Source organism: Salmo salar, chromosome 18 (genome assembly GCF_965601325.2).
Source record: "Salmo salar chromosome 18, fSalSal1, whole genome shotgun sequence".
Taxonomy (NCBI): domain Eukaryota; kingdom Metazoa; phylum Chordata; class Actinopteri; order Salmoniformes; family Salmonidae; genus Salmo; species Salmo salar.
Window position 1 is genome coordinate 95,688,981 of NC_138308.1, and position 25,895 is coordinate 95,714,875.

At 46.1% G+C, this 25,895-nt stretch overlaps 1 protein-coding gene across 1 annotated transcript in view; it reads left to right on the plus strand.

The window, feature by feature from the left end:
• The window catches only part of LOC145861804 (short transient receptor potential channel 5-like), a 100,641-nt gene that overhangs the window by 17,426 nt on the left and 57,320 nt on the right, over nucleotides 1-25,895 (plus strand). The window contains exons 2-6 of the mRNA XM_082965351.1: nucleotides 4,722-4,866; nucleotides 6,030-6,280; nucleotides 18,077-18,256; nucleotides 18,439-18,576; nucleotides 19,025-19,228. Coding sequence (XP_082821477.1) covers nucleotides 4,731-4,866; nucleotides 6,030-6,280; nucleotides 18,077-18,256; nucleotides 18,439-18,576; nucleotides 19,025-19,228 — 909 coding nt within the window. The 5' untranslated portion in view covers nucleotides 4,722-4,730. The remainder of the gene's footprint in view (nucleotides 1-4,721; nucleotides 4,867-6,029; nucleotides 6,281-18,076; nucleotides 18,257-18,438; nucleotides 18,577-19,024; nucleotides 19,229-25,895) is intronic.

Consider the following 25,895-nt stretch of genomic DNA (forward strand, 5'->3'; position numbering starts at 1 on the left):
CTAACTCTTGTCATTAACCTAATGAGGATAAATTCCCTGGAGAGACAGATAGATAGTTATATAGCGCTACATTAACATTAACCCTAGTTACATTACACAAGTGTGTGTGTGTGTGTGTGTGTGTGTGTGTGTGTGTGTGTGTGTGTGTGTGTGTGTGTGTGTGTGTGTGTGTGTGTGTGTGTGTGTGTGTCAGTGAAATCTTATCAGAGACAGACCCTCTTTAGTCAGCCATGCATGGCGCTCGTTTCCACGACAATATGGTTGTTAGGGTCCCACAACAGAGCCTGACGATCCCTCCCTCCCTCCCTCCCTCCCTCCCCCCTCCCTCCCTCCCTCCCCCCCCTCCCTCCCCCCTCCCTCCCTCCCTCCCTCCCTCCCTCCCCCTCCCCCTCCCTCACTCCCTCCATCTCTCTCTAATGAACATGTTGCCACTAGCCTAGGCCTCTGTAATTCGTCATTAGCTTAAGTAGCTTGTTAAAACTGCCAGTGAAACAACATCCTATAAAAATATGACATAACACATCATAATGCCATACCATTCCCTGTTTACTGCACTACTTTTCACCCGGACCCATTAGGGACTAGGACTCTGGTCTAAACTAGTGCACTATATAGGGAATAGGGCTCTGGTCTAAAGTAGTGCACTATATAGGGAATAGGGCTCTGGTCTAAAGTAGTCCACTATATAGAGAATAGTGCACTACTTTTGACCAGGGCTGGCACCCTATTCCCTATATAGGGCACTACTGTGTGTCCGTCCGTCCGTCAGTCTGTCTGTCTATCTATCTATCTCATACTGATTTGAATTCCCCTGCTCTGTCTATGGATACATACATTCAGTCAGACTGACATCCTAGAAGTCCTGTCTGCTGATCCATTCAGTCAGACTGACATCCTAGAAGTCCTGTCTGTTGATACATTCAGTCAGACTGACATCCTAGAAGTCCTGTCTGCTGATCCATTCAGTCAGACTGACATCCTAGAAGTCCTGTCTGCTGATACATTCAGTCACACTGCCATCCTAGAAGTTCTTACTGCTGACGTCAAAGTGAGGGGCGTTGTACAAAGCAAGTCCAAATCCAGACTCTGTGGTGGAGAAGAAACGTAAGTTGGAGTGAGTGACATTTAACCAGGGCAATGTGGATTGGTAGCCAGGCAACTAGTCAGGATGACTGACACTAATAATGAGCTAAGAGAATGGAACAGCTGTTATGATGAGAGAGGTGGAAGAAGGAAAGGATGATAGAAAGGGGAAGGGAGAAAGAACAGAGAAGGGTAATTGACAGAATGAAAGACAGAGCGAGGTCGAGAGAGAGAGAGAGAGAGAGAGAGAGAGAGAGACAGAGAGACAGAGAGAGACACAGAGAGAGAGACAGAGAGAGAGAGAGTCATGACCAGGGTAGAGAGGTAGAGAGAGAGAGTCATGACCGAGGTGAGAGAGAGAGAGAGAGAGAGAGAGAGAGAGAGAGAGAGAGTCATGACCAGGGTAGAGAGGTAGAGAGAGAGAGTCATGACCAGGGTAGAGAGGTAGAGAGAGAGAGTCATGACCAGGGTAGAGAGGTAGAGAGAGAGAGTCATGACCAGGGTAGAGAGGTAGAGAGAGAGAGAGAGAGAGAGAGAGAGAGAGAGAGAGAGAACATCTGCATTGCTGTAATAGTCAGCTCAACAGACCAGACTTTGCTTGTGTGATTTCCTGTTTAATCAGCATATTGGAAAGGACATTTAGTACAGTACCACACACAGCATTCCCTATACACTGGCAGACAAATGCTTATCTCTATCGCATTACTGCGGTCTGTTCAATCCAGATATCTGTAATATGTGCTTTACTAAATTGGTATTTATTCTGTTGAAGAACGTGGACTAGCCAACCCCTATTCTCTGCCTTAGCCAACCCCTGTTCTCTGCCTTAACCAACCCCTGTTCTCTGCCTTAGCCAACCCCTGTTCTCTGCCTTAACCAACCCCTGTTCTCTGCCTTAGCCAACCCCTGTTCTCTGCCTTAGCCAACCCCTGTTCTCTGTCTTAACCAACCCCTGTTCTCTGCCTTAACCAAACCCTGTTCTCTGTCTTAGCCAACCCCTGTTCTCTGTCTTAACCAACCCCTGTTCTCTGTCTTAGCCAACCCCTGTTCTCTGCCTTAGCCAACCCCTGTTCTCTGCCTTAGCCAACCCCTGTTCTCTGCCTTAACCAACCCCTGTTCTCTGTCTTAACCAGCTCCTCTTCTCTGCCTTAACCAACCCCTGTTCTCTATCTTAGCCAACCCCTGTTCTCTGTTTTAGCCAACCCCTGTTCTCTGCCTTAGCAACCCCTGTTCTCTGCCTTAACCAACCCCTGTTCTCTCTTAACCAACTCCTGTTCTCTGTCTTAGCCAACCCTTGTTCTCTGTCTTAGCCAGCCCCTGTTCTCTGTCTTAACCAACCCCTGTTCTCTGCCCTAGCCAGCCCCTGTTCTCTGCCCTAGCCAGCCCCTGTTCTCTGCCTTAGCCAACCCCTGTTCTCTGCCTTAGCCAGCCCCTGTTCTCTGCCCTAGCCAGCCCTTGTTCTCTGCCCTAGCCAGCCCCTGTTCTCTGCCTTAGCCAGCCCCTGTTCTCTGCCTTAACCAACCCCTGTTCTCTGTCCTAGCCAACCCCTGTTCTCTGCCTTAGCCAACCCCTGTTCTCTGTCTTAACCAACCCCTGTTCTCTGCCTTAACCAAACCCTGTTATCTGTCTTAACCAACCCCTGTTCTCTGTCTTAACCAACCCCTGTTCTCTGTCTTAGCCAACCCCTGTTCTCTGCCCTAGCCAGCCCCTGTTCTCTGCCCTAGCCAGCCCCTGTTCTCTGCCCTAGCCAGCCCCTGTTCTCTGTCTTAACCAACCCCTGTTCTCTGCCCTAGCCAGCCCCTGTTCTCTGCCCAAGCCAACCCCTGTTCTCTGCCCTAGCCAACCCCTGTTCTCTGCCCTAGCCAGCCCCTGTTCTCTGTCTTAACCAACCCCTGTTCTCTGCCCTAGCCAGCCCCTGTTCTCTGCCCTAGCCAACCCCTGTTCTCTGCCCTAGCCAGCCCCTGTTCTCTGCCTTAGCCAGCCCCTGTTCTCTGCCCTAGCCAGCCCCTGTTCTCTGCCTTAGCCAGCCCCTGTTCTCTGCCTTAGCCAACCCCTGTTCTCTGTCTTAACCAACTCCTGTTCTCTGTCTTAGCCAACCCCTGTTCTCTGTCTTAGCCAACCCCTTTTCTCTGTCTTAGCCAACCCTTGTTCTCTGTCTTAACCAATCCCTGTTCTCTGTCTTAGCCAACCCCCGTTCTCTGTCTTAGCCAACCCCTGTTCTCTGCCTTAGCCAACCCCTGTTCTCTGCCTTAACCAACCCCTGTTCTCTGTCTTAACCAACCCCTGTTCTCTGCCTTAACCAACCCCTGTTCTCTGCCTTAACCAACCCCTGTTCTCTGCCTTAGCCAACCCCTGTTCTCTGCCCTAGCCAGCCCCTGTTCTCTGTCTTAGCCAACCCCTGTTCTCTGCCCTAGCCAACCCCTGTTCTCTGCCTTAGCCAACCCCTGTTCTCTGCCTTAGCCAACCCCTGTTCTCTGCCCTAGCCAGCCCCTGTTCTCTGCCTTAGCCAACCCCTGTTCTCTGCCTTAGCCAATCCCTGTTCTCTGCCCTAGCCAGCCCCTGTTCTCTGCCCTAGCCAGCCCCTGTTCTCTGCCTTAGCCAACCCCTGTTCTCTGCCTTAGCCAACCCCTGTTCTCTGCCTTAGCCAACCCCTGTTCTCTGCCTTAGCCAACCCCTGTTCTCTGCCCTAGCCAGCCCCTGTTCTCTGCCTTAGCCAACCCATGTTCTCTGCCCTAGCCAGCCCCTGTTCTCTGCCTTAGCCAACCCCTGTTCTCTGCCTTAGCCAACCCCTGTTCTCTGCCCTAGCTAGCCCCTGTTCTCTGTCTTAACCAACCCCTGTTCTCAGTCTTAACCAACCCCTGTTCTCTGCCTTAACCAACTCCTTCATCATAGACCAGATGTTAATGCCTAGTGTTCTGCCCGATGCTGAACCATATCTGTCAACCATGGCTGTGATCTCTGTCACATCCACAATAATGAGTCAATGTCCACTACTGCAGAACAAGAACAATAATGAGTCAATGTCCACCACTGTAGAACAAGGACAAACCAGATGTTTTAGAGGCTGTGTGCTGTTTTGATGGTGAGATATATGATTTAAATCTCTCTCCCCCCTTCTCTCTCCCCCCTTCTCTCTCTCCCCTTCTCTCTCTCTCTCTCTCTCTCTCTCTCTCCCCCTCTCCCTTCTCTCTCTCCCCTTCTCTCTCTCTCTCTCCCCCTCTCCCTTCTCTCTCCCCCTTCTCTCTCTCCCCTTCGCTCTCTCTCTCTCTCTCTCTCTCCCCCCCTCTCCCTTCTCTCTCTCCCCTTCTCTCTCTCTCTTCCCCTCTCCCTTCTCTCCCCCCTCTCCCTTCTCTCTCCCCATTCTCTCTCCCCCCTTCTCTCTCCCCCTCTCCCTTCTCTCTCTCCCCTTCTCGCTCTCTCTCTCTCTCTCTCCCCCTCTCCCTTCTCTCTCCCCCCTCTCTCTCCCCCCTTCTCTCTCTCCCATTCTCTCTCTCTCCCCCTTCTCTCTCCCCCTTCTCTCTCTCCCCCTTCTCTCTCTCTCCCCCCTCCCTTCTCTCTCCCCCTTCTCTCTCTCCCCCCTCCCCTTCTCTCTCCCCCCTTCTCTCTCTCCCCCTCCCCTTCCCCCTACTCTCTGTCAGCCAGGCAAGATGAATCCAATGGCCCAGTTGTATTATCAGAAAGTGAGCTACTCTCCGTACCGAGACAGAATCCCACTGCAGATTGTACGGGCTGAGTTGGAGCTCTCTGCTGAGGAGAGGGCCTACCTCACCGCTGTAGAGAAAGGTAATACACATGTATATAATATATATTACTAATGTGTCAGTACCCAGAAATGTAAGTCATTTGTACTTCTATACAATCTGATTTATGATCTACAATAATATCTCACTATCATCTGTCCCCTAACCCTAACCCTCTATATCCTACCCCTCTGTCCCCTACCCCTCTGTCCCCTACCCCTATGTCCTCTACCTCCCCTACACCTCTGTCCCCTAACCCTCTGTCCCCTACCCCTCTGTCCCCTACCCATCTGACCCCTACCCTACCCCTCTGTCCCCTACCCTACCCCTCTGTCCCCTACCCATCTGTCCCCTACCCTACCCCTCTGTCCCCTACCCTACCCCTCTGTCCCCTACCCTACCCCTCTGTCCCCTACCCCTCTGTCCCCTACCCATCTGTCCCCTACCCCTCTGTCCCCTACCCTACCCCTCTGTACCCTACCCCTCTGTCCCCTACCCCCACTACCCCTTTATCCCCTAACCCTACCCCTCTGGCCCCTACCCCTCTGTACCCTACCTCCCTTCCCCTTTATCCCCTAACCCTACCCCTCTGTCCCCTACCCCTCTGTCCCCTACCCCTACCCCTCTGTCCCCCACCCCTACCCCTACCCCTCTGTCCCCTACTCTTCTGTCCCCTACCCCTCTGTCCCCTACCCCTCTGGCCCCTACCCCTCTGTCCCCTACCCCTCTGTCCCCTACCCGTACCCCTCTGTCCCCCACCCCTACCCCTACCCCTCCCTCCCCTACCCCTCTGTCCCCTACCCCTCTGTCCCCTACCCCTCTGTCCCCTCTGTCCCCTACCCCTATTTCCCCTACCCCTCTCCCCTACCCCTCTGTCCCCTCTGTCCCCTCTGTCCCCTACCCCTCTGTCCCCTCTGTCCCCTCTGTCCCCTACCTCCCCTACCCCTTTATCCCCTAACCCTACCCCTCTGTCCCCTACCCCTCTGTCCCCTACCCCTCTGTCCCCTCTGTCCCCTACCCCTCTGTCCCCTCTGTCCCCTACCCCTCTGTCCCCTACCCCTCTGGCCCCTACCCCTCTGTCCCCTACCCCTCTGTCCCCTCTGCCCCCTACCCCTCTGTTCCCTACCCCTACCCCTCCCTCCCCTACCCCTCTGTCCCCTACCCCTCTGTCCCCTACCCCTCTGTCCCCTACCCATCTGTCTCCAGGGGACTATGCAGGTGTGAAACATGCTCTGCACGAGGCGGAGGTGTACTACAATATAGATGTGAACTGTCTGGACCCTCTGGGGCGGAGCGCTCTGCTCATCGCTATCGAGAACGAGAACCTGGAGGTGATGGAACTACTGCTGGACCACGGGGTTGCTACGGGAGACGCCTTACTCTACGCCATACGGAAAGAGGTGGTGGGGGCCGTGGAGTTGCTGCTGTCTCATAGGAGACAGACTGGAGAGAAACAGGTAGGTGTGTGTGTGTGTGTGTTACAGTGTGTGTGTTACAGTGTGTGTGTTACAGTGTGTGTTACAGTGTGTGTGTTACTGTGTGTGTGTGTGTTACAGTGTGTGTGTGTGTGTGTTACAGTGTGTGTGTTACTGTGTGTGTTACAGTGTGTGTGTGTTACTGTGTGTGTGTGTTACAGTGTGTGTGTGTTACAGTGTGTGTGTTACAGTGTGTGTGTGTGTTACAGTGTGTGTGTTACAGTGTGTGTAACAGTGTGTGTGTGTTAATGTGTGTGTGTGTGTTACAGTATGTTACAGTGTGTGTGTTACAGTGTGTGTGTTACTCTGTGTGTGTGTCTGTGTTACTGTGTGTGTATGTGTGTTACAGTGTGTGTTACAGTGTGTGTGTCTGTGTGTGTGTGCGTTACTGTGTGTGTGTGTTACAGAGTGTATGCTACAGTGTGTGTGTTATAGTGTGTGTGTGTGTGTGTGTGTGTGTGTGTGTGTGTGTGTGTGTGTGTGTGTGTGTGTGTGTGTGTGTGTGTGTTTGTTTGTTTGTGTGTGTTTGGATGTGTTTCACCATAAATTCCTGGACAGTTTCCAGATTCTATATCACTATGGCAACCCCCAGCCTGAGTGGAGTGTGGGTAGTGAGGTTGGACGTCTTTGTACACACACACACACACACACACACACACACACACACACACACACACACACACACACACACACACACACACACACACACACACACACAGACACACACACACACACACACACACACACGTACACACACGTAAACACACACACACACACACAGAATAAGATGACTGAACATGAATTACTGCTATTTAGAAACACTTCATTTATCTCCCTCTCTCTCTCTCTCTCTACATATATATATATATATCTCTATATCTCTCTCTATATATATATCTCTCTCCCTCTCTCTCTCTCCCTCTTTCTGTCTCTCTCTCCCTCACTCTCTCTCTCTCACTCTCTCTTCTCTCTCCCTCACTCTCTATCTCTCGCTCTCTCTTCTCTCTCTCTCCCCGTCTTTCTCTCTCTCCCTCTCTCTCCCTCTCTCTCCCTCTCTCTCCCTCTCTCTCTCTAGCTCTCCCTCTCTGTCTCTTTCTCTCTCTCTCTCTCTCCCTCTCTCTCTCTCCCTCTCTCTCCCTCTCTCTCCCTCTCTCTCCCTCTCTCTCCCTCTCTCTCCCTCTCTCTCTCTAGCTCTCCCTCTGTCTCTTTCTCTCTCTCTCTCTCCCTCTTTCTGTCTCTCTCTCTCTCAATTACATTTTTCAATTCATTGGCATAGGAAACATATATTAACATTTCCAAAGCAAGTGAAGTAGATAATAAACAAAATAAACAATTAAAATGAACAGTAAACATTACACTCACAAAAGTTCCAAAGGAATAAATACATTACAAATGTCATATTATGTCTATTTACAGCGTTGTAATGATGTGCAAATAGTTAAAGTACCAAAGGGAAAATAAATACTCTCCCCCTCATCCCTCCCTCCATATATTTCTTTATTTCTCTTTCTTCCTGTTCTTACTCTGAGGTGGAATTATTTTATTTATTTATTTTCTTTGCATCTAGAGAGTTGTCACTCACTCTGAGGTTCTCTCTCTCTCTCTCTCTCTCTCTGTCCCTCTCTCCCTCTTTCTCTCTCTTTCCCCCTCTCTTTCTCTCTCTTTCTCTCTCTCATTCTCTTCATCTGGTCTATTCCCCTCTCCCCTATTCCCCTCTCTCTCTCTCTCTCTCTCTCTCTCTCTCTCTTTCCCTATCTCTCTCTCCACTCTGAATAACTGTGAAATGCAATTTCACAGTTATTCAGGGAGGGAGACAGAGATGAAGAAAGGGAGATCTTACGGAGATCTTACGGTTTTCTCCACCTTCTTTCACCGTCTTTGAAGTTTGAAGTCGGTGACAAGATGAGCGAAAGTGTGTGTGTGACCTTTTATCTTACCACTGATGAGACACTGCAGACATCTCCAATGTTTCACACACACACACAGAGAGAGAGAGAGCGAGAGAGAGAGAGAGATGGAGGGGGGAGAGATTGAGGGGGAGGGAGCGATTTACAGAAAGAGCCTCCACTCCTTAGAGAGATGAAAGAAACTAAACCAATATTACTCTCTCTATAAATCATTGTCTTTCATTCTCTCCTTTCTAAGGTCCGTTTTAAGATAATGAAGACAAAGTTCTTTCATGCAGACCGTCTTTTCCCCTCCTTTCCTCATCTTTCTCCCCGTCTTCCTCTTTCTCCCCCTGTCTTCATCTTTCTCCCCCTGTCCTCCTCTTTCTCCCCCTGTCTTCATCTTTCTCCCCGTCTTCCTCTTTCTCCCCCTGTCTTCATCTTTCTCCCCCTGTCCTCCTCTTTCTCCCCCTGTCTTCCTCTTTCTCCCCCTGTCCTCCTCTTTCTCCCCCTGTCTTCCTCTTTCTCCCCCTGTCCTCCTCTTTCTCCCCCTGTCTTCCTCTTTCTCCCCCTGTCCCCCTGTCTTCCTCTTTCTCCCCCTGTCCTCCTCTTTCTCCCCCTGTCTTCCTCTTTCTCCCCCTGTCTTCCTCTTTCTCCCCCTGTCCTCCTCTTTCTCCCCCTGTCCTCCTCTTTCTCCCCCTGTCTTCCTCTTTCTCCCCCTGTCCTCCTCTTTCTCTCCCCGTCTTCATCTTTCTCCCCCTGTCTTCATCTTTCTCCCCCTGTCTTCCTCTTTCTCCCCATGTCCTCCTCTTTCTCCCCCTGTCCTCATCTTTCTCCCCCTGTCTTCATCTTTCTCCCCCTGTCTTCCTCTTTCTCCCCCTGTCTTCCTCTTTCTCCCCCTGTCCTCCTCTTTCTCCCCCTGTCTTCATCTTTCTCCCCGTCTTCCTCTTTCTCCCCGTCTTCCTCTTTCTCCCCCCGTCTTCCTCTTTCTCCCCCTGTCTTCCTCTTTCTCCCCCTGTCCTCCTCTTTCTCCCCCTGTCTTCATCTTTCTCCCCCTGTCTTCCTCTTTCTCCCCGTCTTCATCTTTCTCCCCCTGTCCTCCTCTTTCTCCCCCTGTCTTCATCTTTCTCCCTGTCCTCCTCTTTCTCCCCCTGTCTTCATCTTTCTCCCACCTTCTTCCTCTTTCTCCCCCTGTCTTCCTCTTTCTCCCCCTGTCCTCCTCTTTCTCCCCCTGTCTTCATCTTTCTCCCCCTGTCTTCCTCTTTCTCCCCGTCTTCATCTTTCTCCCCCTGTCCTCCTCTTTCTCCCCCTGTCTTCATCTTTCTCCCTGTCCTCCTCTTTCTCCCCCTGTCTTCATCTTTCTCCCCCTGTCTTCATCTTTCTCCCCCTGTCTTCCTCTTTCTCCCCATGTCCTCCTCTTTCTCCCCCTGTCCTCATCTTTCTCCCCGTCTTCATCTTTCTCCCCCTGTCCTCCTCTTTCTCCCCCTGTCTTCATCTTTCTCCCTGTCCTCCTCTTTCTCCCCCTGTCTTCATCTTTCTCCCCCTGTCCTCCTCTTTCTCCCCCTGTCTTCATCTTTCTCCCTGTCTTCCTCTTTCTCCCCCTGTCCTCCCAGTATTCATGTAGTTCTGTCCTATTAATGTTCTATATGATGTCATGTTTCATGTTCTGTATGATGTCATGTTTCATGTTCTGTATGATGTCATGTTTCATGTTCTGTATGATGTCATGTTTCATGTTCTATATGATGTCATGTTTCATGTTCTGTATGATGTCATGTTTCATGTTCTGTATGATGTCATGTTTCATGTTCTGTATGATGTCATGTTTCATGTTCTGTATGATGTCATGTTTCATGTTCTGTATGATGTCATGTTTCATGTTCTATATGATGTCATGTTTCATGTTCTGTATGATGTCATGTTTCATGTTCTGTATGATGTCATGTTTCATGTTCTATATGATGTCATGTTTCATGTTCTGTATGATGTCATGTTTCATGTTCTGTATGATGTCATGTTTCATGTTCTATATGATGTCATGTTTCATGTTCTATATGATGTCATGTTTCATGTTCTGTATGATGTCATGTTTCATGTTCTATATGATGTCATGTTTCATGTTCTGTATGATGTCATGTTTCATGTTTTGTGTGGACCCCAGGAAGAGTAGCTGCTGCTTTCGCAAACAGCTCATTTGAATCCTTATAAAATTCCCGAAGTACAGTCAATTGTCAATAACTGTTCAGCCAGGTCCCCAGGATGTCAGGAGATGCCTTCAAAACTGGCCACTAGGGTCAAAGTTGAGTTATTTTACCATCAAGTAGGCTTGCGGCTTGCTAGGGTGGGGATGGCAGATAGGCGTAAGCCAATAAGTTCCGGCTCTGAGGGTCACGTGTTCAATCCCAGTGAAATGCACTCATTCTATTTCAACCCTATCCCAAACCTTAACCCCCCAGGTCTGAGTCCGAGGGTCCCAAACCTTAACCCTTACCTTAAAGAGAAATGTAATCATCTCCAGCACAACTCCAACATCAACATATGTGAACATGACATGTTTCTATATTTCTATGTTTCTACGTTTCTATATTTCTATATTGCCACGTTTTGTTGTGAAAAAGATAGAGGAAGATACGTGTTTCCAATGACACCGGTGTGCATCGTGTGATTTTAACCAATTATGAGGAGGCATTGCTGTCTCTCACTGCTAAAACCTAACCAACATAATCTGTTGGCTTTCGGTTATGTCGTTCACTACACAGCAGCAAGAGTTGGTTGGTCTTAAAGCGAAGGGGCAGCGTCGCTGCTGAAAGCCTGTCTGGTCTCACATGGTATGAAACTGTAATCCATCACCAAGAAGGAAAAAGACTAGGTGAGGGGACTAACAAATCAACTCCAAAATCTCCCGATACCAGAAATGGTGGACGGTAAGGCATGGGGCTAGCAACCCTTTTCCCGTAAGACCTTTCTGCTACAGAAACAGCAACAAATGACAATCCTACAACTGGATGGGAAGATCTCCCAGACTTGTATGACCACCATCAGTTAAAGCCTATGGGAAACTGCTGAAGTGAACATCTACAACAAACTGCATGTTGGCTTATGGAAATGTTCAAACAATGTTTTGGATTCCGGAAAGCTGGCACAAGTTTATCAACGAAATGAGGAGATACAAGCTACATATCCTGGGAATGAGGGAAGCCAGGTGGACTAGCTCTGGTTCCATGAGAACCAGCACTGGAGAAACAGTACTAAACTCTGGACGAGAGGACGGACAACATTGTGAAGGTGTCGCCATCATCCTACAGAAAGAGAGGAGGAGAAAACTTTAATGGGATGGAAATTAATCAGCAGCAGAATGATAACAGACTCAATGGACAACATACCAAACTAACAATAATCCAATGTTCTGTTCCCACAGACGATGCTAAAGTTGAAGAAAAATACCTGTTCTTGTCAGAAACCTCTTTGTCAGAAGATGTGTTGAAATCGCTGTCGGACAAAGTGGACCAATATGCAGCAGATTGCGTGCTCATCATCATTTATTTTAAATGTGAACACGAGAAAAACCAATAAACAAAACTCAGGCACAGTGTAGCATGCTAAACAAAAGCAGTGCTAACATACAAATACCCACAAGTGACAAACAAAACACACACCTACTTATAGGACTCCCAATCAGAGGCAACTAGAAACACCTGCCTCCAATTGAGAGTCCAGCAACCAAATCTGCACATAGAAAACTTAACCTAGAACCTACTCATACTAATACATACACCACAAAACCCCGGAACACATAAATAACACACCCCTCTAAGCTATACACAAAAAAAAACCACCATACAAAACAAACATACCTCTGCCACGCCCTGACCAAATAATACTAATAATCCTCTATACTGGTCAGGACGTGACAGTTCTATAACACCCTCCAATTTGAAGTAAAGAAGACACCTGCTCAAGACCTGCTCCATGTCATCGGAGACCTGAATGCAAAGGTTGGCACGACAACACCAACTACAGAGAGAGAACAATGGTGAAGCACGTCTGTGGAGAGATGAATGGCAATGGTGAGAGACTGGCAAGGTTGAAAATGTCAGTGAAAACACCTGCCAGTTGGTCAGCACATGCCCGGAGCACACGTCCTGGTAATCCGTCTGGCCCCGTGGCATTGTGAATGTTGACCTGTTTAAAGGTCTTACTCACATTAGTTTTCGGAGAGCGTGATCACACAGTCGTCCGGAACAGCTGATCCTCTCATGCATGCCTTAGTGTTACTTGCCTCGAAGCGAGCATAGAAGTGATTTAGCTCGTCTGGTAGGCTCGTGTCACTGGGCAGCTCGCGGATGTGCTTCCCTTTGTAGTCTGTAATAGTTTGCAGACCCTGCCACATCTGACGAGTGTCGGAGCCGGTGTAGTACGAGCCGAACTTTGTCCTGTATTGATGCTTTTCCTGTTTAATGGTTAGTCGGAGGGCATAGCAGGATTTCTTATAAGCTTCCAGTGTAAGAGTCCAGCACCTTGAAAGCAGCAGCTCTCCCTTTAACTAAGTGCGAATGTTGCCTGTAGTCCATGGCTTCTGATTGGGGTATGTACGTACAGTCACTGTGGTTGACGACGTCCTCGATGCACTTATTGATAAAGCCAGTGACTGATGTGGTGTACTCCTCAATGCCAATGCCAGGAATCAGGAGGATAGAATTATGGTCATATTTGCCAAATGGAGGGCGAGGGAGAACTTTGCATGCATCTCTGTGTGTGGAGTAAAGGTGGTCTAGACTTTGTTTCCCTCTGGTTGCACATTTAACATGCTGATAAAAATTAGGTAAAACTGATGTAAGTTTCCCTGCCATTAGGATGCTTATTTCTTTATACAGCTGACTGAGTGCGGTCTTAGTGCCAGTATCTGTCTGTGGTGGTAAATAAAAAGCCACGAAAAATATAGATGAAAACTCTCTTGACAAATAGTGTGGTCTACAGCTTATCATGAGATACTCTACTTCAGTCGAGCAAAATCTAGAGATTTCCTTAGATTTCGTGCACCAGCTGTTGTTTACAAATACGCACAGACCGCCCCCCCATCTTACCGGAGTGTGCTGTTCTATCTTGCCGGTGCAGTGTATATCCCATCAGCTGAATATCCATGTCTTCATTCAGCCACGATTCGGTGAAACATAAGATGTTACAGTTTTTGATGTCCCGTTGGTAGGATATTTGTGATCGTACCTCATCTAATTTATTGTCCAATGATTGTACATTGGCAAGTAATACTGATGGTAAGGGCAGATTTCCCACTCGCCGTCGGCGGATCCTTACAAGGACACCCCGCTCTGTGTCCTCTGTACCTGCGTCTCTTTCTCCTGCCAATGACAGGGATTTCGGCCTTGTCGGGTGTCTGAAGTACATCCTGTTTCCTGCTTGTTGTTAAAATGTCTTTGTCTAATCCAAGGTGAGTGATGCACCACGGTCTATACCCAGAAAGGGCCATGTCGTGACACATATTAGCACAATTGGCAATAAAACGGCTGCTATTTTCATCATGGAGCTTTTATGGTCGTCTAGAAGACCTTGACTTCCTGATGACCTGGCTCTAACATCTCACACATCAACATCTACGAGACAACGTTGAATATCTGTACGAAAAACCAAATGAAGGGAGACAACGTTGATTGGGAACATCTGTACGAAACAACCAAATGAAGGGAGACATAGATATGATTATAAAACAACTGTTGATGCAACATGAAGAGACAATGGCTGGAGGAGATTAATCATAAACCCAAATTGATAACATTTTGTTTGATTAAAACCTGTTATGGATAGGGGGCAGTATTTTCACGGCCGGATAAAAAACGTACCCGATTTAATCTGATTTTTACTCCTGCACAGAAACTAGAATATGCATATAATTATTAGCTTTGGATAGAAAACACTCCAAAGTTTCTAAAACTGTTTGAATGGTGTCTGTGAGTATAACAGAACTCATTTGGCAGGCCAAAACCTGAGAAGATTCTCTACAGGAAGTACCCTGTCTGACCATTTCTTGGCTTTCTTGATCATCTCTATCCAAAACGTAGGATCTTTGCTGTAACGTGACACTTCCTACGGCTCCCATAGGATCTCAGAACCCGGGAAAAAGCTGAATGATGTAATTCCAGCCCCTGGCTGAAAAACATTAGCGCGTTTGGATAGTGGTCGGTCAGAGTACTATGAGACTGAGGCGCGTGCACGAGTCGACTCCATGTTTACTTTCTCTCTCTTTGAACGAAAACAACCACTCCCGGTCGGAATATTATCGCTTTTTTTACGAGAAAAATGGCATAAAAATTGATTTAAAACAGCGGTTGACATGCTTCGAAGTACGGTAATGGATTATTTAGAAATGTTTTGTCATGAAACGCGTCGGGCGCATAACCCTTCGTCACCCTTGGATAGTGTCTTGAACGCACGAACAAAACGCCGCTATTTGGATATAACTATGGATTATTTGGAACCAAACCAACATTTGTTATTGAAGTAGAAGTCCTGGGAGTGCATTCTGACGAAGAACAGCAAAGATAATAACATTTTTCTTATAGTAAATCTGACTTTGGTGAGTGCTAAACTTGTTGGGTGTCTAAATAGCTAGCCATGTGATGCCGGGCTATCTACTGAGAATATTGCAAAATGTGCTTTCACCGAAAAGCTATTTTAACCTCTCTGGGCTAGGTGGCACCGAATAATCCCACCTACGCAACAGCCAGTGTAATCCCGTGGCGCGATTTTCAAATACCTTAGAAATGCTATTACTTCAATTTCTCAAACATATGACTATTTTACACCATTTTAAAGACAAGACTCTCGTTAATCTAACCACACTGTCCGATTTCAAAAAGGTTTTACAACGAAAGCAAAACATTAGATTATGTCAGCAGAGTACCCAGCCATTTTTCAAGCTAGCATATAATGTCACAAAAACCCAGAAGACAGCTAAATGCAGCACTAACCTTTGATGATCTTCATCAGATTACACACCTAGGACATTATGTTATACAATACATGCATGTTTTGTTCAATCAAGTTCATATTTATATCAAAAACCAGCTTTTTACATTAGCATGTGACGTTCAGAACTAGCATACCCCCCGCAAACCTCCGGTGAATTTACAAAATTACTCACGATAAACATTCACAAAAAACATAACAATTATTTTAAGAATTATAGATACAGAACTCCTTTATGCAATCGAGGTGTCCGATTTTAAAATAGCTTCTCGGTGAAAGCACATTTTGCAATATTCTGAGTACATAGCCCAGCCATCACGGCTAGCCATTTAGACACCGACCAAGTTTAGCTCTGACCAAACTCCGATTTACTATTACAAAAGTTTGATTACCTTTGATGTTCTTCGTCAGAAGGCACTCCCAGGACTGCTACTTCAATAACAAATGTTGGTTTGGTCCAAAATAATCCATCGTTATATCCAAATAGCGGCGTTTTGTTCGTGCGTTCAAGACACTATCCGAAGTGTAAATAAGGGTCACGAGCATGGCGCAATTCGTGACAAAAAAAATCGAAATATTCCATTACCGTACTTCAAAGCATGTCAACCGCTGTTTAAAATCCATTTTTATGCCATTTTTCTCGTAAAAAAGCGATAATATTCCGACCGGGAATCTGCATTTAGGTAAACAGAGGAAAGAAAATAAAGCATTCGGTCGACTCGTGCACGCGCCTAAGCCCACAGTACTCTGAATGGCCACTTGCCAAACGCGATAAAGTGTTTCAGCCAGAGCCTGCCTCGATATCCTTCAGCTTTTTCCCGGGCTCTGAGAGCCTATGGGAGCCGTAGGAAGTGTCACGTTATTGCAAAGATCCTCAGTCTTCAATAAAAAGAGCCAAGATAAAACACAACTTGTCAGACAGGCCACTTCCTGCATGGAATCTTCTCAGCTTTTGGCCTGCCATATGAGTTCTGTTATTCTCACAGACACCATTCAAACAGTTTTAGAAACTTTAGGGTGTTTTCTATCCAAAGCCAATAATTATATGCATATTCTAGTTACTGGGCAGGAGTAGTAACCAGATTAAATCGGGTACGTTTTTTATCCAGCCATGTCAATACTGCCCCCTAGCCCTAACAGGTTAAAATCGGACATAGCAAGGGCATAAAGGAGTTCTGTATCTATAATTCTTAAAATAATTGTTATGTTTTTTGTGAACGTTTATCATGAGTAATTTAGAATTAAACAGCGGTTGACATGCTTTGAAGTACGGTAATGGAATATTTCGATTTTTTTTGTCACGAATTGCGCCATGCTCGTGACCCTTATTTACACTTCGGATAGTGTCTTGAACGCACGAACAAAACGCCGCTATTTGGATATAACGATGGATTATTTTGGACCAAACCAACATTTGTTATTGAAGTAGCAGTCCTGGGAGTGCATTCTGACGAAGAACATCAAAGGTAATCAAACTTTTGTAATAGTAACTCGGAGTTTGGTCAGAGCTAAACTTGGTCGGTGTCTAAATGGCTAGCCGTGATGGCTGGGCTATGTACTCAGAATATTGCAAAATGTGCTGTTCACCGAGAAGCTATTTTAAAATCGGACACCTCGATTGCATAAAGGAGTTCTGTATCTATAATTCTTAAAATAATTGTTATGTTTTTTGTGAATGTTTATCGTGAGTAATTTAGTAAATTCACCGGAGGTTTGCGGGGGGGTATGCTAGTTCTGAACGTCACATGCTAATGTAAAAAGCTGTTTTTTGATATAAATATGAACTTGATTGAACAAAACATGCATGTATTGTATAACATAATGTCCTAGGCGTGTCATCTGATGAAGATCATCAAAGGTTAGTGCTGCATTTAGCTGTGGTTTTGTTTTTTGTGACATTATATGCTAGCTTGAAAAATGGGTGTCTGATTATTTCTGGCTGGGTACTCTGCTGACATAATCTAATGTTTTGCTTTCGCTGTAAAGCCTTTTTGAAATCGGACAGTGTGGTTACATAAAGGAGAGTCTTGTCTTTAAAATGGTGTAAAATAGTCATATGTTTGAAAAATTGAAGTTTTTGTATTTTTGAGGAATTTGTCATTCGCGGCCACGCCTATCATTGGATATTGGAGCAGGTGTTCCGCTAGCGGAACGTCTAGATGTAAGATTAAGGGTGAATTGGTGTGTGAGAGATATATTATGTATAACCTACCTAAAAGCAAGAGATCGCTATGTGCACAGGTCAGATCAGGGATATTGTCTCTGCGTATTGAAACAGGTCAGATCAGGGATATTGCCTCTGTGTATTGAAACAGGTCACATCAGGGATATTGCCTCTGTGTATTGAAACAGGTCAGATCAGGGATATTGCCTCTGCGTATTGAAACAGGTCAGATCAGGGATATTGCCTCTGTGTATTGAAACAGGTCACATCAGGGATATTGCCTCTGCGTATTGAAACAGGTCACATCAGGGATATTGCCTCTGCGTATTGAAACAGGTCAGATCAGGGATTTTGCCTCTGCGTATTGAAACAGGTCAGATCAGGGATTTTGAATATGCGTATTGAAACAGGTCGGTATTGTGGTGAAATGGAAGAGGAAACACTATGTAAATATTGTGACCTGGAAGAAATAGAGAATGAAACTCATTTGAACCACTATTGCCCTTTCTACCACAGTCAGTTCTCAGAGTTTACCTCGGACATCACTCCTGTCATAAAGGGTTTATAAGCTGTTTACAGACTGTTAATAACTAGTTTCTTATTGTTTATTACCTCTCCAGGTCCCTTCTCTGATGATGGACAGTCAGTTCTCAGAGTTTACTCCGGACATCACTCCTGTCATAAAGGGTTTATAAGCTGTTTACAGACTGTTAATAACTAGTTTCTTATTGTTTATTACCTCTCCAGGTCCCTTCTCTGATGATGGACAGTCAGTTCTCAGAGTTTACTCCGGACATCACTCCTGTTATCCTGGCAGCTCACACTAACAACTATGAGATCATTAAACTACTGGTCCAGAGGAGGGTGGCCATCCCCAGACCTCACCAGATACGATGTGACTGTGTTCAGTGTGTTTCTAGCTCTGAGGTGAGCTTCTCTATTGATCTGTTGTCCTTTCTGTCCTGAAATGCATCCAGCAAAACACATGAAGAAAGTCAAGTTTCCATTGAAGTTTCAGAGTATTAACATATACATGAACCTATAACTAACTAACTAACTAACTAACATAGCATAACTGTCGTCCTCTCCTCCCTGTCTCCTCGCTGTAGGTAGACAGCCTACGTCACTCCAGGTCTCGTCTGAACATCTATAAGGCACTGGCCTCTCCCTCTCTCATCTCTCTCTCCAGTGAAGACCCCATCCTCACTGCCTTCAGACTGGGCTGGGAACTCAAAGAACTCAGCAAGGTCTGTTTCCCCAGCAGTTTAAAATATATATGGTTAGAAAACCTTTATAGGTGGTTACAACCAGTGTATTACTGTTTATTCTTGCGCTAGGTGGAGAATGAGTTACGTCAAGAGAACGAGGAGCTGTCCCAGCAATCTAAAACCTTCATAAAGGCATTATAAGTTCTTAATAGATTGTTTAACCTGTTATAACTGTCTTCCTAGGTGGAGAATGAGTTCCGTCAGGAGTATGAGGAACTGTCGCAGCAGTGTGGTGTTCATAACATGTTTATAAAGGGTTATAAAGGCTTTATAATGGTTAATAACCTGTTTATTCCTCTTCCTAGGTGGAGAATGAGTTCCGTCAGGAGTATGAGGAACTGTCTCAGCAGTGTGGTGTTCATAACATGTTTATAAATGGTTATAAAGGCTTTATAATGGTTAATAACCTGTTTATTCCTCTTCCTAGGTGGAGAATGAGTTCCGTCAGGAGTATGAGGAACTGTCTCAGCAGTGTAAGCTGTTTGCTAAAGACCTGCTGGACCAGGCTAGGAGCAGCAGAGAGCTGGAGACTATACTGAACCACAGAGATGACAGTGAAGAACTGGACTCCAGAGAGACAAGCCATGACCTGGCCAAACTCAAACTGGCCATCAAGTACCAACATAAAGAGGTAGGAGACTAACTACTGTAAGTTTAGTCCTGGTTTAGAGGTAGGAGACTAACTACTGTAAGTTTAGTCCTGGTTTAGATGTAGGAGACTAACTACTGTTAGTTTAGTCCTGGTTTAGAGGTAGGAGACTAACTACTGTAAGTTTAGTCCTGGTTTAGTGGTAGGATAAACTAACTACTGTAAGTTTAGTCCTGGTTTAGAGGTAGGAGACTAACTACTGTAAGTTTAGTCCTGGTTTAGATGTAGGAGACTAACTACTGTTAGTTTAGTCCTGGTTTAGAGGTAGGAGACTAACTACTGTAAGTTTAGTCCTGGTTTAGTGGCAGGACACACTAACTACTGTAAGTTTAGTCCTGGTTTAGAGGTAGGAGACACTAACTACTGTAAGTTTAGTCCTGGTTTAGAGGTAGGAGACTAACTACTGTAAGTTTAGTCCTGGTTTAGAGGTACTGTCTCCATGCTGGAGAAAGTTTTGAGTGAGGGGTCATAACCTGGGTTAACAGAATACCTGACCACTGTGATTGACCCACACTTAAGGAAAGCTTTGACTATGTACAGACTCAGTGAGCATAGCCTTGCTATTGAGAAAGGTCGCTGTAGGCAGACCTGACTCTCAAGAGAAGACAGGCTATGTGCACACTGCTCACAAAATGAACTGGAAACCGATATCCCGTATCTGTTAGGCAAAATACTGCAGTGTACAATCACAGCAGTGAGATGTGTGGCCCGTTGCCATGACAGAAAGGTAACCACAGCAGTGAGATGTATGGCCCGTTGCCATGACAGAAAGGTAATCACAGCAGTGAGATGTGTGGCCCGTTGCCATGACAGAAAGGTAACCAGTGGAACACAAACAACGTTGTAAATAAAACCCATATTTACCTGTTTATTGATCTTCCCTTCTATACTTCAACTACTTGCACATTGTTACAGCACTGTACATAGTCAATAATATAACATTTGAAATGTCTCTATTCGTTTAAAACTTTTGTGAGTGTAGTGTTTTCTGTTCATTTCTGATTGTTTATTATCTATTCCACTTTATTTATTTATTTATTTATTTATTTATATGTAACCTTTATTTTAACGAGGCAAGTCAGTTAAGAACAAATTATTATTTACAATGACGGTGTCACGGGTGTCGTAATGTAGAGACCAAGGCACAGCGGGTTGCGTGCTCATAATTATATTTATTAAATAGAACACAGGAAAAACAATAAACAAAGAACGACAGCTAAAAGATTTGCAGGCTAAACAACAGCAGTGCAAATACAACTACCCACAAACAGACAGGTGAAAACAGGCTCCCTAAATATGACTCTCAATCAGAAACAACGATGTACAGCTGTTCCTGATTGAGAGCCACACCCGGCCAACAAAGAAATACACAACATAGAAAACCTAGAATACCAAAACAAGAACATACACCAAAAACCCCGGAAACCATAAATACAATACCCCTCTACATACACACAACCCCCAAACCACATAAAACAAATACCCCCTGCCACGTCCTGACCAAACTACCATAACCAATAACCCATATACTGGTCAGGACGCGACAGACGGCCTACCCTGGCCAAACCCGGACGACGCTGGGCCAATTGTGCGCCGCCCTATGGGACTCCCAATCACGGCCGGTGATGATACAGCCTGGAATCGAACCAGGGTCTGTAGTAACGCCTTTAGCACCGAGACGCTGCGCCACTTGCAAGGCACTTACTTTGGTAATGTACTCATAAAGCCCTTTGCATTGAATTGAGAGAGAGAGAGAGAGAGAGAGAGAGAGAGAGAGACAGAGAGACAAAGACAGAGAGACAGACAGACAGACAGACAGACAGACAGACAGACAGACAGACAGACAGACAGACAGACAGACAGACAGACAGACAGACAAAGACAGAGAGAGAGAGACAGACAGAGAGACAGACAGAGACAGAGACAGAGAGACAGAGACAGACAGACAGACAGAGAGACAGAGAGACAGACAGAGACAGACAGACAGAGAGACAGAGACAGACAGAGAGACAGACAGAGAGACAGAGACAGACAGAGGCAGACAGAGACAGACAGAGAGAGGGGGAGAAGGAATGCTGGGGATTGTACTCTGCAGGGACTGTCTGCAATGTTCTGAGGTGAGAACACTGCGATGGAAAGAATGTGACAGGAGTTGGGTGAAGGGATGAAAGGAAGGAGAAAGAAAGGGATTAAAGTTTTAGGAGTTATAATGGATGTCAGATGGAGGGGGTTGAAAGGGGTGTGAGAGAGGGATGTTGAGTGTTATGTGGCCCAGGAGAGGATGTTATCCTTTAGTGATAACATCAGTTTGCTCCTGAGAAGATCCTCACTCTGTGTTTCTCTCTCTCCCTCTCTCTCTGTCTCTCTCTTTCTCTCTTTCTCTCTCTTTCTCTCTCTCTCTCCCTCTCTCTTTCTCTCAATTCAATTCAATTCGCTTTATTGGCATGACGTAACAATATACATATTGCCAAAGCTTATTTTGGATATTTACAATATAAAAATAAATAAAAAATGAGAATCAAATATTGTCAACGGGACAACAGTAACAACAATAACCAAGTGTCAAAATAACCATACATTCAACAATAACAATAGCCATACAGTAGAGTACATGTGCAGGTTTATTGGTCTGTCAGACACTGTCCCTCAACTTATGGCAGGCAGCAATGTAGTGCGCTGCCAACCCACAGCTCTCTGCGTCCTCCCCCAACAGGACGGGTAGCCTATCCTCATCAGAGAGGGGTCTTTGAAACCTTGAATAAGGGGTTTCAAATTTGGGGAAATGACACTCTCTAATTGTTTTATATTTTTGACATTTTGTCAGGAAATGCAATGCAGCTCCGTTCTCAGGTTCTGCAGTGGTTGCACAGTCTCTCTCTCTCTCTCTCTCTCTCTCTCTCTCTCTCTCTCTCTCTCTCTCTCTCTCTCTCTCTCTCTCTCTCTCTCTCTCTCTCTCTCTCTCTCTCTCTCTCTCTCTCTCTCTCTCTCTCTCTCTCTCTCTCTCTCTCTCTCTCTCTCTCTCTCTCTCTCTCTCTCTCTCTCTCTCTCTCTCTCTCTCTCTCTCTCTCTCTCTCTCTCTCTCTCTCTCTCTCTCTCTCTCTCTCTCTCTCTCTCTCTCTCTCTCTCTCTAGCCAGCTGTTTGTAGGAAATCAAATAAACTAGAGTGCCTTCTCTCCCCTTGCCACTGTGTTTGTTTTCTGACAGACTTATTAATATAGTGGGGACTGGATCTTCTGTCACCAGTAGAGACTTCAGCCACTGTCATTACTCACACAGAAGCTGTCTGGAGGGAGGGAGACGGAGAAGGGAGGGAGGGAGACGGAGAAGAGAGAGGAGGGAGGGAGACGGAGAAGGGAGGGAGGGAGACGGAGAAGAGAGAGAGGGAGGGAGATGGAGAAGAGAGGGAGGGAGGGAGATGGAGAAGGGAGGGAGGGAGATGGAGAAGAGAGGGAGGGAGGGAGATGGAGAAGAGAGAGAGGAGGGAGACGAGAGAGAGGGAGGAGAGAGGGAGGGAGACGGAGAAGAGAGAGGAGGGAGACGGAGAAGAGAGGGAGGGAGACGGAGAAGAGAGAGAGGGAGGGAGATGGAGAAGAGAGAGAGGGAGGGAGACGGAGAAGAGAGGGCGGGAGTGGAGAAGAGAGGGAGGGATGGAGAGAGAGGGAGGGAGACTGAGAAGAGGGAGGGAGATGGAGAAGGGAGGGAGACTGAGAAGGGAGGGAGGGAGACTGAGAACAGAGGGAGGGAGACAGAGAAGAGAGGGAGGGAGATGGAGAAGAGAGGGAGGGAGATGGAGAAGGGAGGGAGACTGAGAAGGGAGGGAGGGAGACTGAGAACAGAGGGAGGGAGACAGAGAAGAGAGGGAGGGAGATGGAGAAGAGAGGGAGGGAGATGGAGAAGAGAGGGAGGGAGACGGAGAAGAGAGGGAGGGAGACTGAGAAGGGAGGGAGACTGAGAAGGGAGGGAGGGGAGGGAGGGAGACGGAGAAGGAAGAGACGGAGGGAGAGAGGGAGGGAGACTGAGAAGAGAGGGAGGGAGGGAGACGGCGAAGAGAGGGAGGGAGACGGGAGAAGGGAGGGAGACTGAGAAGGGAGGGAGGGAGGGAGGGGAGACGGGAGAAGGAAGAGACGGAGAGTGAGAGAGGGGAGGGAGACTGAGAAGAGAGGGAGGGAGACGGAGAAGAGAGGGAGGGAGACGGAGAAGGAAGAGAGGGAGGGAGAGAGGGAGGGAGGGAGACTGAGAAGGAAGAGAGGGAGGGAAAGAGGGATGCTAGACTGTCATTACTCACAAGCAGGCTGGATAGAGACAAGAGATAAGGGGGTGGAGGGAGAGAGATGCACCCTTGTGTCTGTCATATGACAAAAGTAAAGTGTTGGCTAGGGATGAGAGAGAGAGAGAGAGAGAGAGAGAGAGAGAGACAGAGAGGGACAGAGAGAGACAGGCAGAGACAGATACAGAGAGAGTGAGAGAGAGACAGATAGACAGACAGAGAGAGTGAGAGAGAGAGAGACAGATAGACAGATAGACAGATAGAGAGAAAGAGAGAGAGACAGATAGACAGATAGAGAGAGTGAGAGAGAGACAGATAGACAGACAGAGAGAGTGAGAGAGAGACAGATAGACAGATACAGAGAGAGTGAGAGAGAGACAGATAGACAGATACAGAGAGAGTGAGAGAGAGACAGATAGACAGATACAGAGAGAGTGAGAGAGAGACAGATAGACAGATACAGAGAGAGTGAGAGAGAGACAGATACAGAGAGAGTGAGAGAGAGACAGATAGACAGATACAGAGAGAGTGAGAGAGAGACAGATAGACAGATACAGAGAGAGTGAGAGAGAGACAGATAGACAGACAGAGAGAAAGAGAGAGAGACAGATAGACAGACAGAGAGAAAGAGAGAGAGACAGATAGACAGACAGAGAGAGTGAGAGAGACAGATAGACAGACAGAGAGAGTGAGAGAGAGACAGATAGACAGATACAGAGAGAGTGAGAGAGAGACAGATAGACAGATACAGAGAGAGTGAGAGAGAGACAGATAGACAGATACAGAGAGAGTGAGAGAGAGACAGATAGACAGATACAGAGAGAGTGAGAGAGAGACAGATAGACAGATACAGAGAGAGTGAGAGAGAGACAGATAGACAGATACAGAGAGAGTGAGAGAGAGACAGATAGACAGATACAGAGAGAGTGAGAGAGAGACAGATAGACAGATACAGAGAGAGTGAGAGAGAGACAGATAGACAGACAGAGAGAAAGAGAGAGAGACAGATAGACAGACAGAGAGAAAGAGAGAGAGACAGATAGACAGAGAGAGAAAGAGAGAGAGACTAGTGTGTCATGATTAACTAACATCTGGTTGGAGGAGAAACAGGAAGGAACTCTGGGCAGATGTTTACAAACACACAGACGCCACATTACCATCCTAACCAGACACACTGTCTGTCTGTCTGGGTCAGGTGGCTAGTGACATCATCTGTACGGTAGTACACTTATGTAATAGTCATCTACAATCCTCTCCTCCCTCCCTCCCTCCCTCCATCCATCCATCTGTCACTTCCAGTACCTGCTCTGTTATTTCTCATGATACCCTTACATCTCTCCCCCGCAGCTACCTTTGTCTTTGTTCCTCTCTCTCTTCTCTCCTCTCTCTCTCTCTCTCTTCATCTCTCTCTCTCTCAATTCAATTAAATTGAAGGGCTTTATTACCATGGGAAACATATGTTTACATTGCCAAAACAAGCGAAGTAGATAATAAACAAAAGTGAAATCAACAATAAAAATTAGCAGTAAACATTACACACTAACAAAAGTTCCAAAAGAACAAACACATTACAAATGTCGTATGATTTCTATATTCTATATACCGTGTTGTAACGATGTACAAATAATTAAAGTGCAAAAGGGAAAATAAATAAACATAAATATGGGTTGTATTTACAATGCTGTTTGTTCTTCACTGGTTGCTCTTTTCTTGTGGCAACAGGTCACACATCTTGCTGCTGTGATGGCACACTGTGGTATTTCACCCAAAATGGAATTTGTTTTCAAATTCTTTGTGGATCTGTGTAATCTGAGGGAAACTTTCCTTAATTTTGGGTCAGTCACAGTGGTCAGGTAATCTACCACTGTGTATTCTCTGTTTAGGGCCTAATTGCATTCTAGTTTGCTCTGTTTTTTTGTAAATTCTTTCCAATGTGTCAAGTAATTATCTTTTTGTTTTCTCATGATTTGGTTGGGTCTAATTGTGTTGCTGTCCAGGTTCATCTCTCTGTAGGTGATGGCTTTGTTAAGGAAGGTTTGAGAATCACTTCCTTTTAGGTGGTTGTTGAATTTAACGTCTCTTTTCTGGATTTTGATAATTAGCGGGTATAGGCCTAATTCTGCTCTGCATGAAAATTCTCTCTCTCTCTCTCTTCTCTCTCGTCTCTCTGTCTCTCAATTAAATTTCAATTCAAGGGGCTTTATTAACATGGGAAACATATTTTAATATTGCCAAAGCAAGTGAAGTAGGTAATAAACAAAAGTGAAATTAACAATAAAACAATGAACAGTAAACACAGAAGTTCCAAAAGAATAAAGACATTTCTGTATACAGTGTTGTAACCATGTGCAAATAGTTCTCTCTGTCTCTATTTTCCTGTCT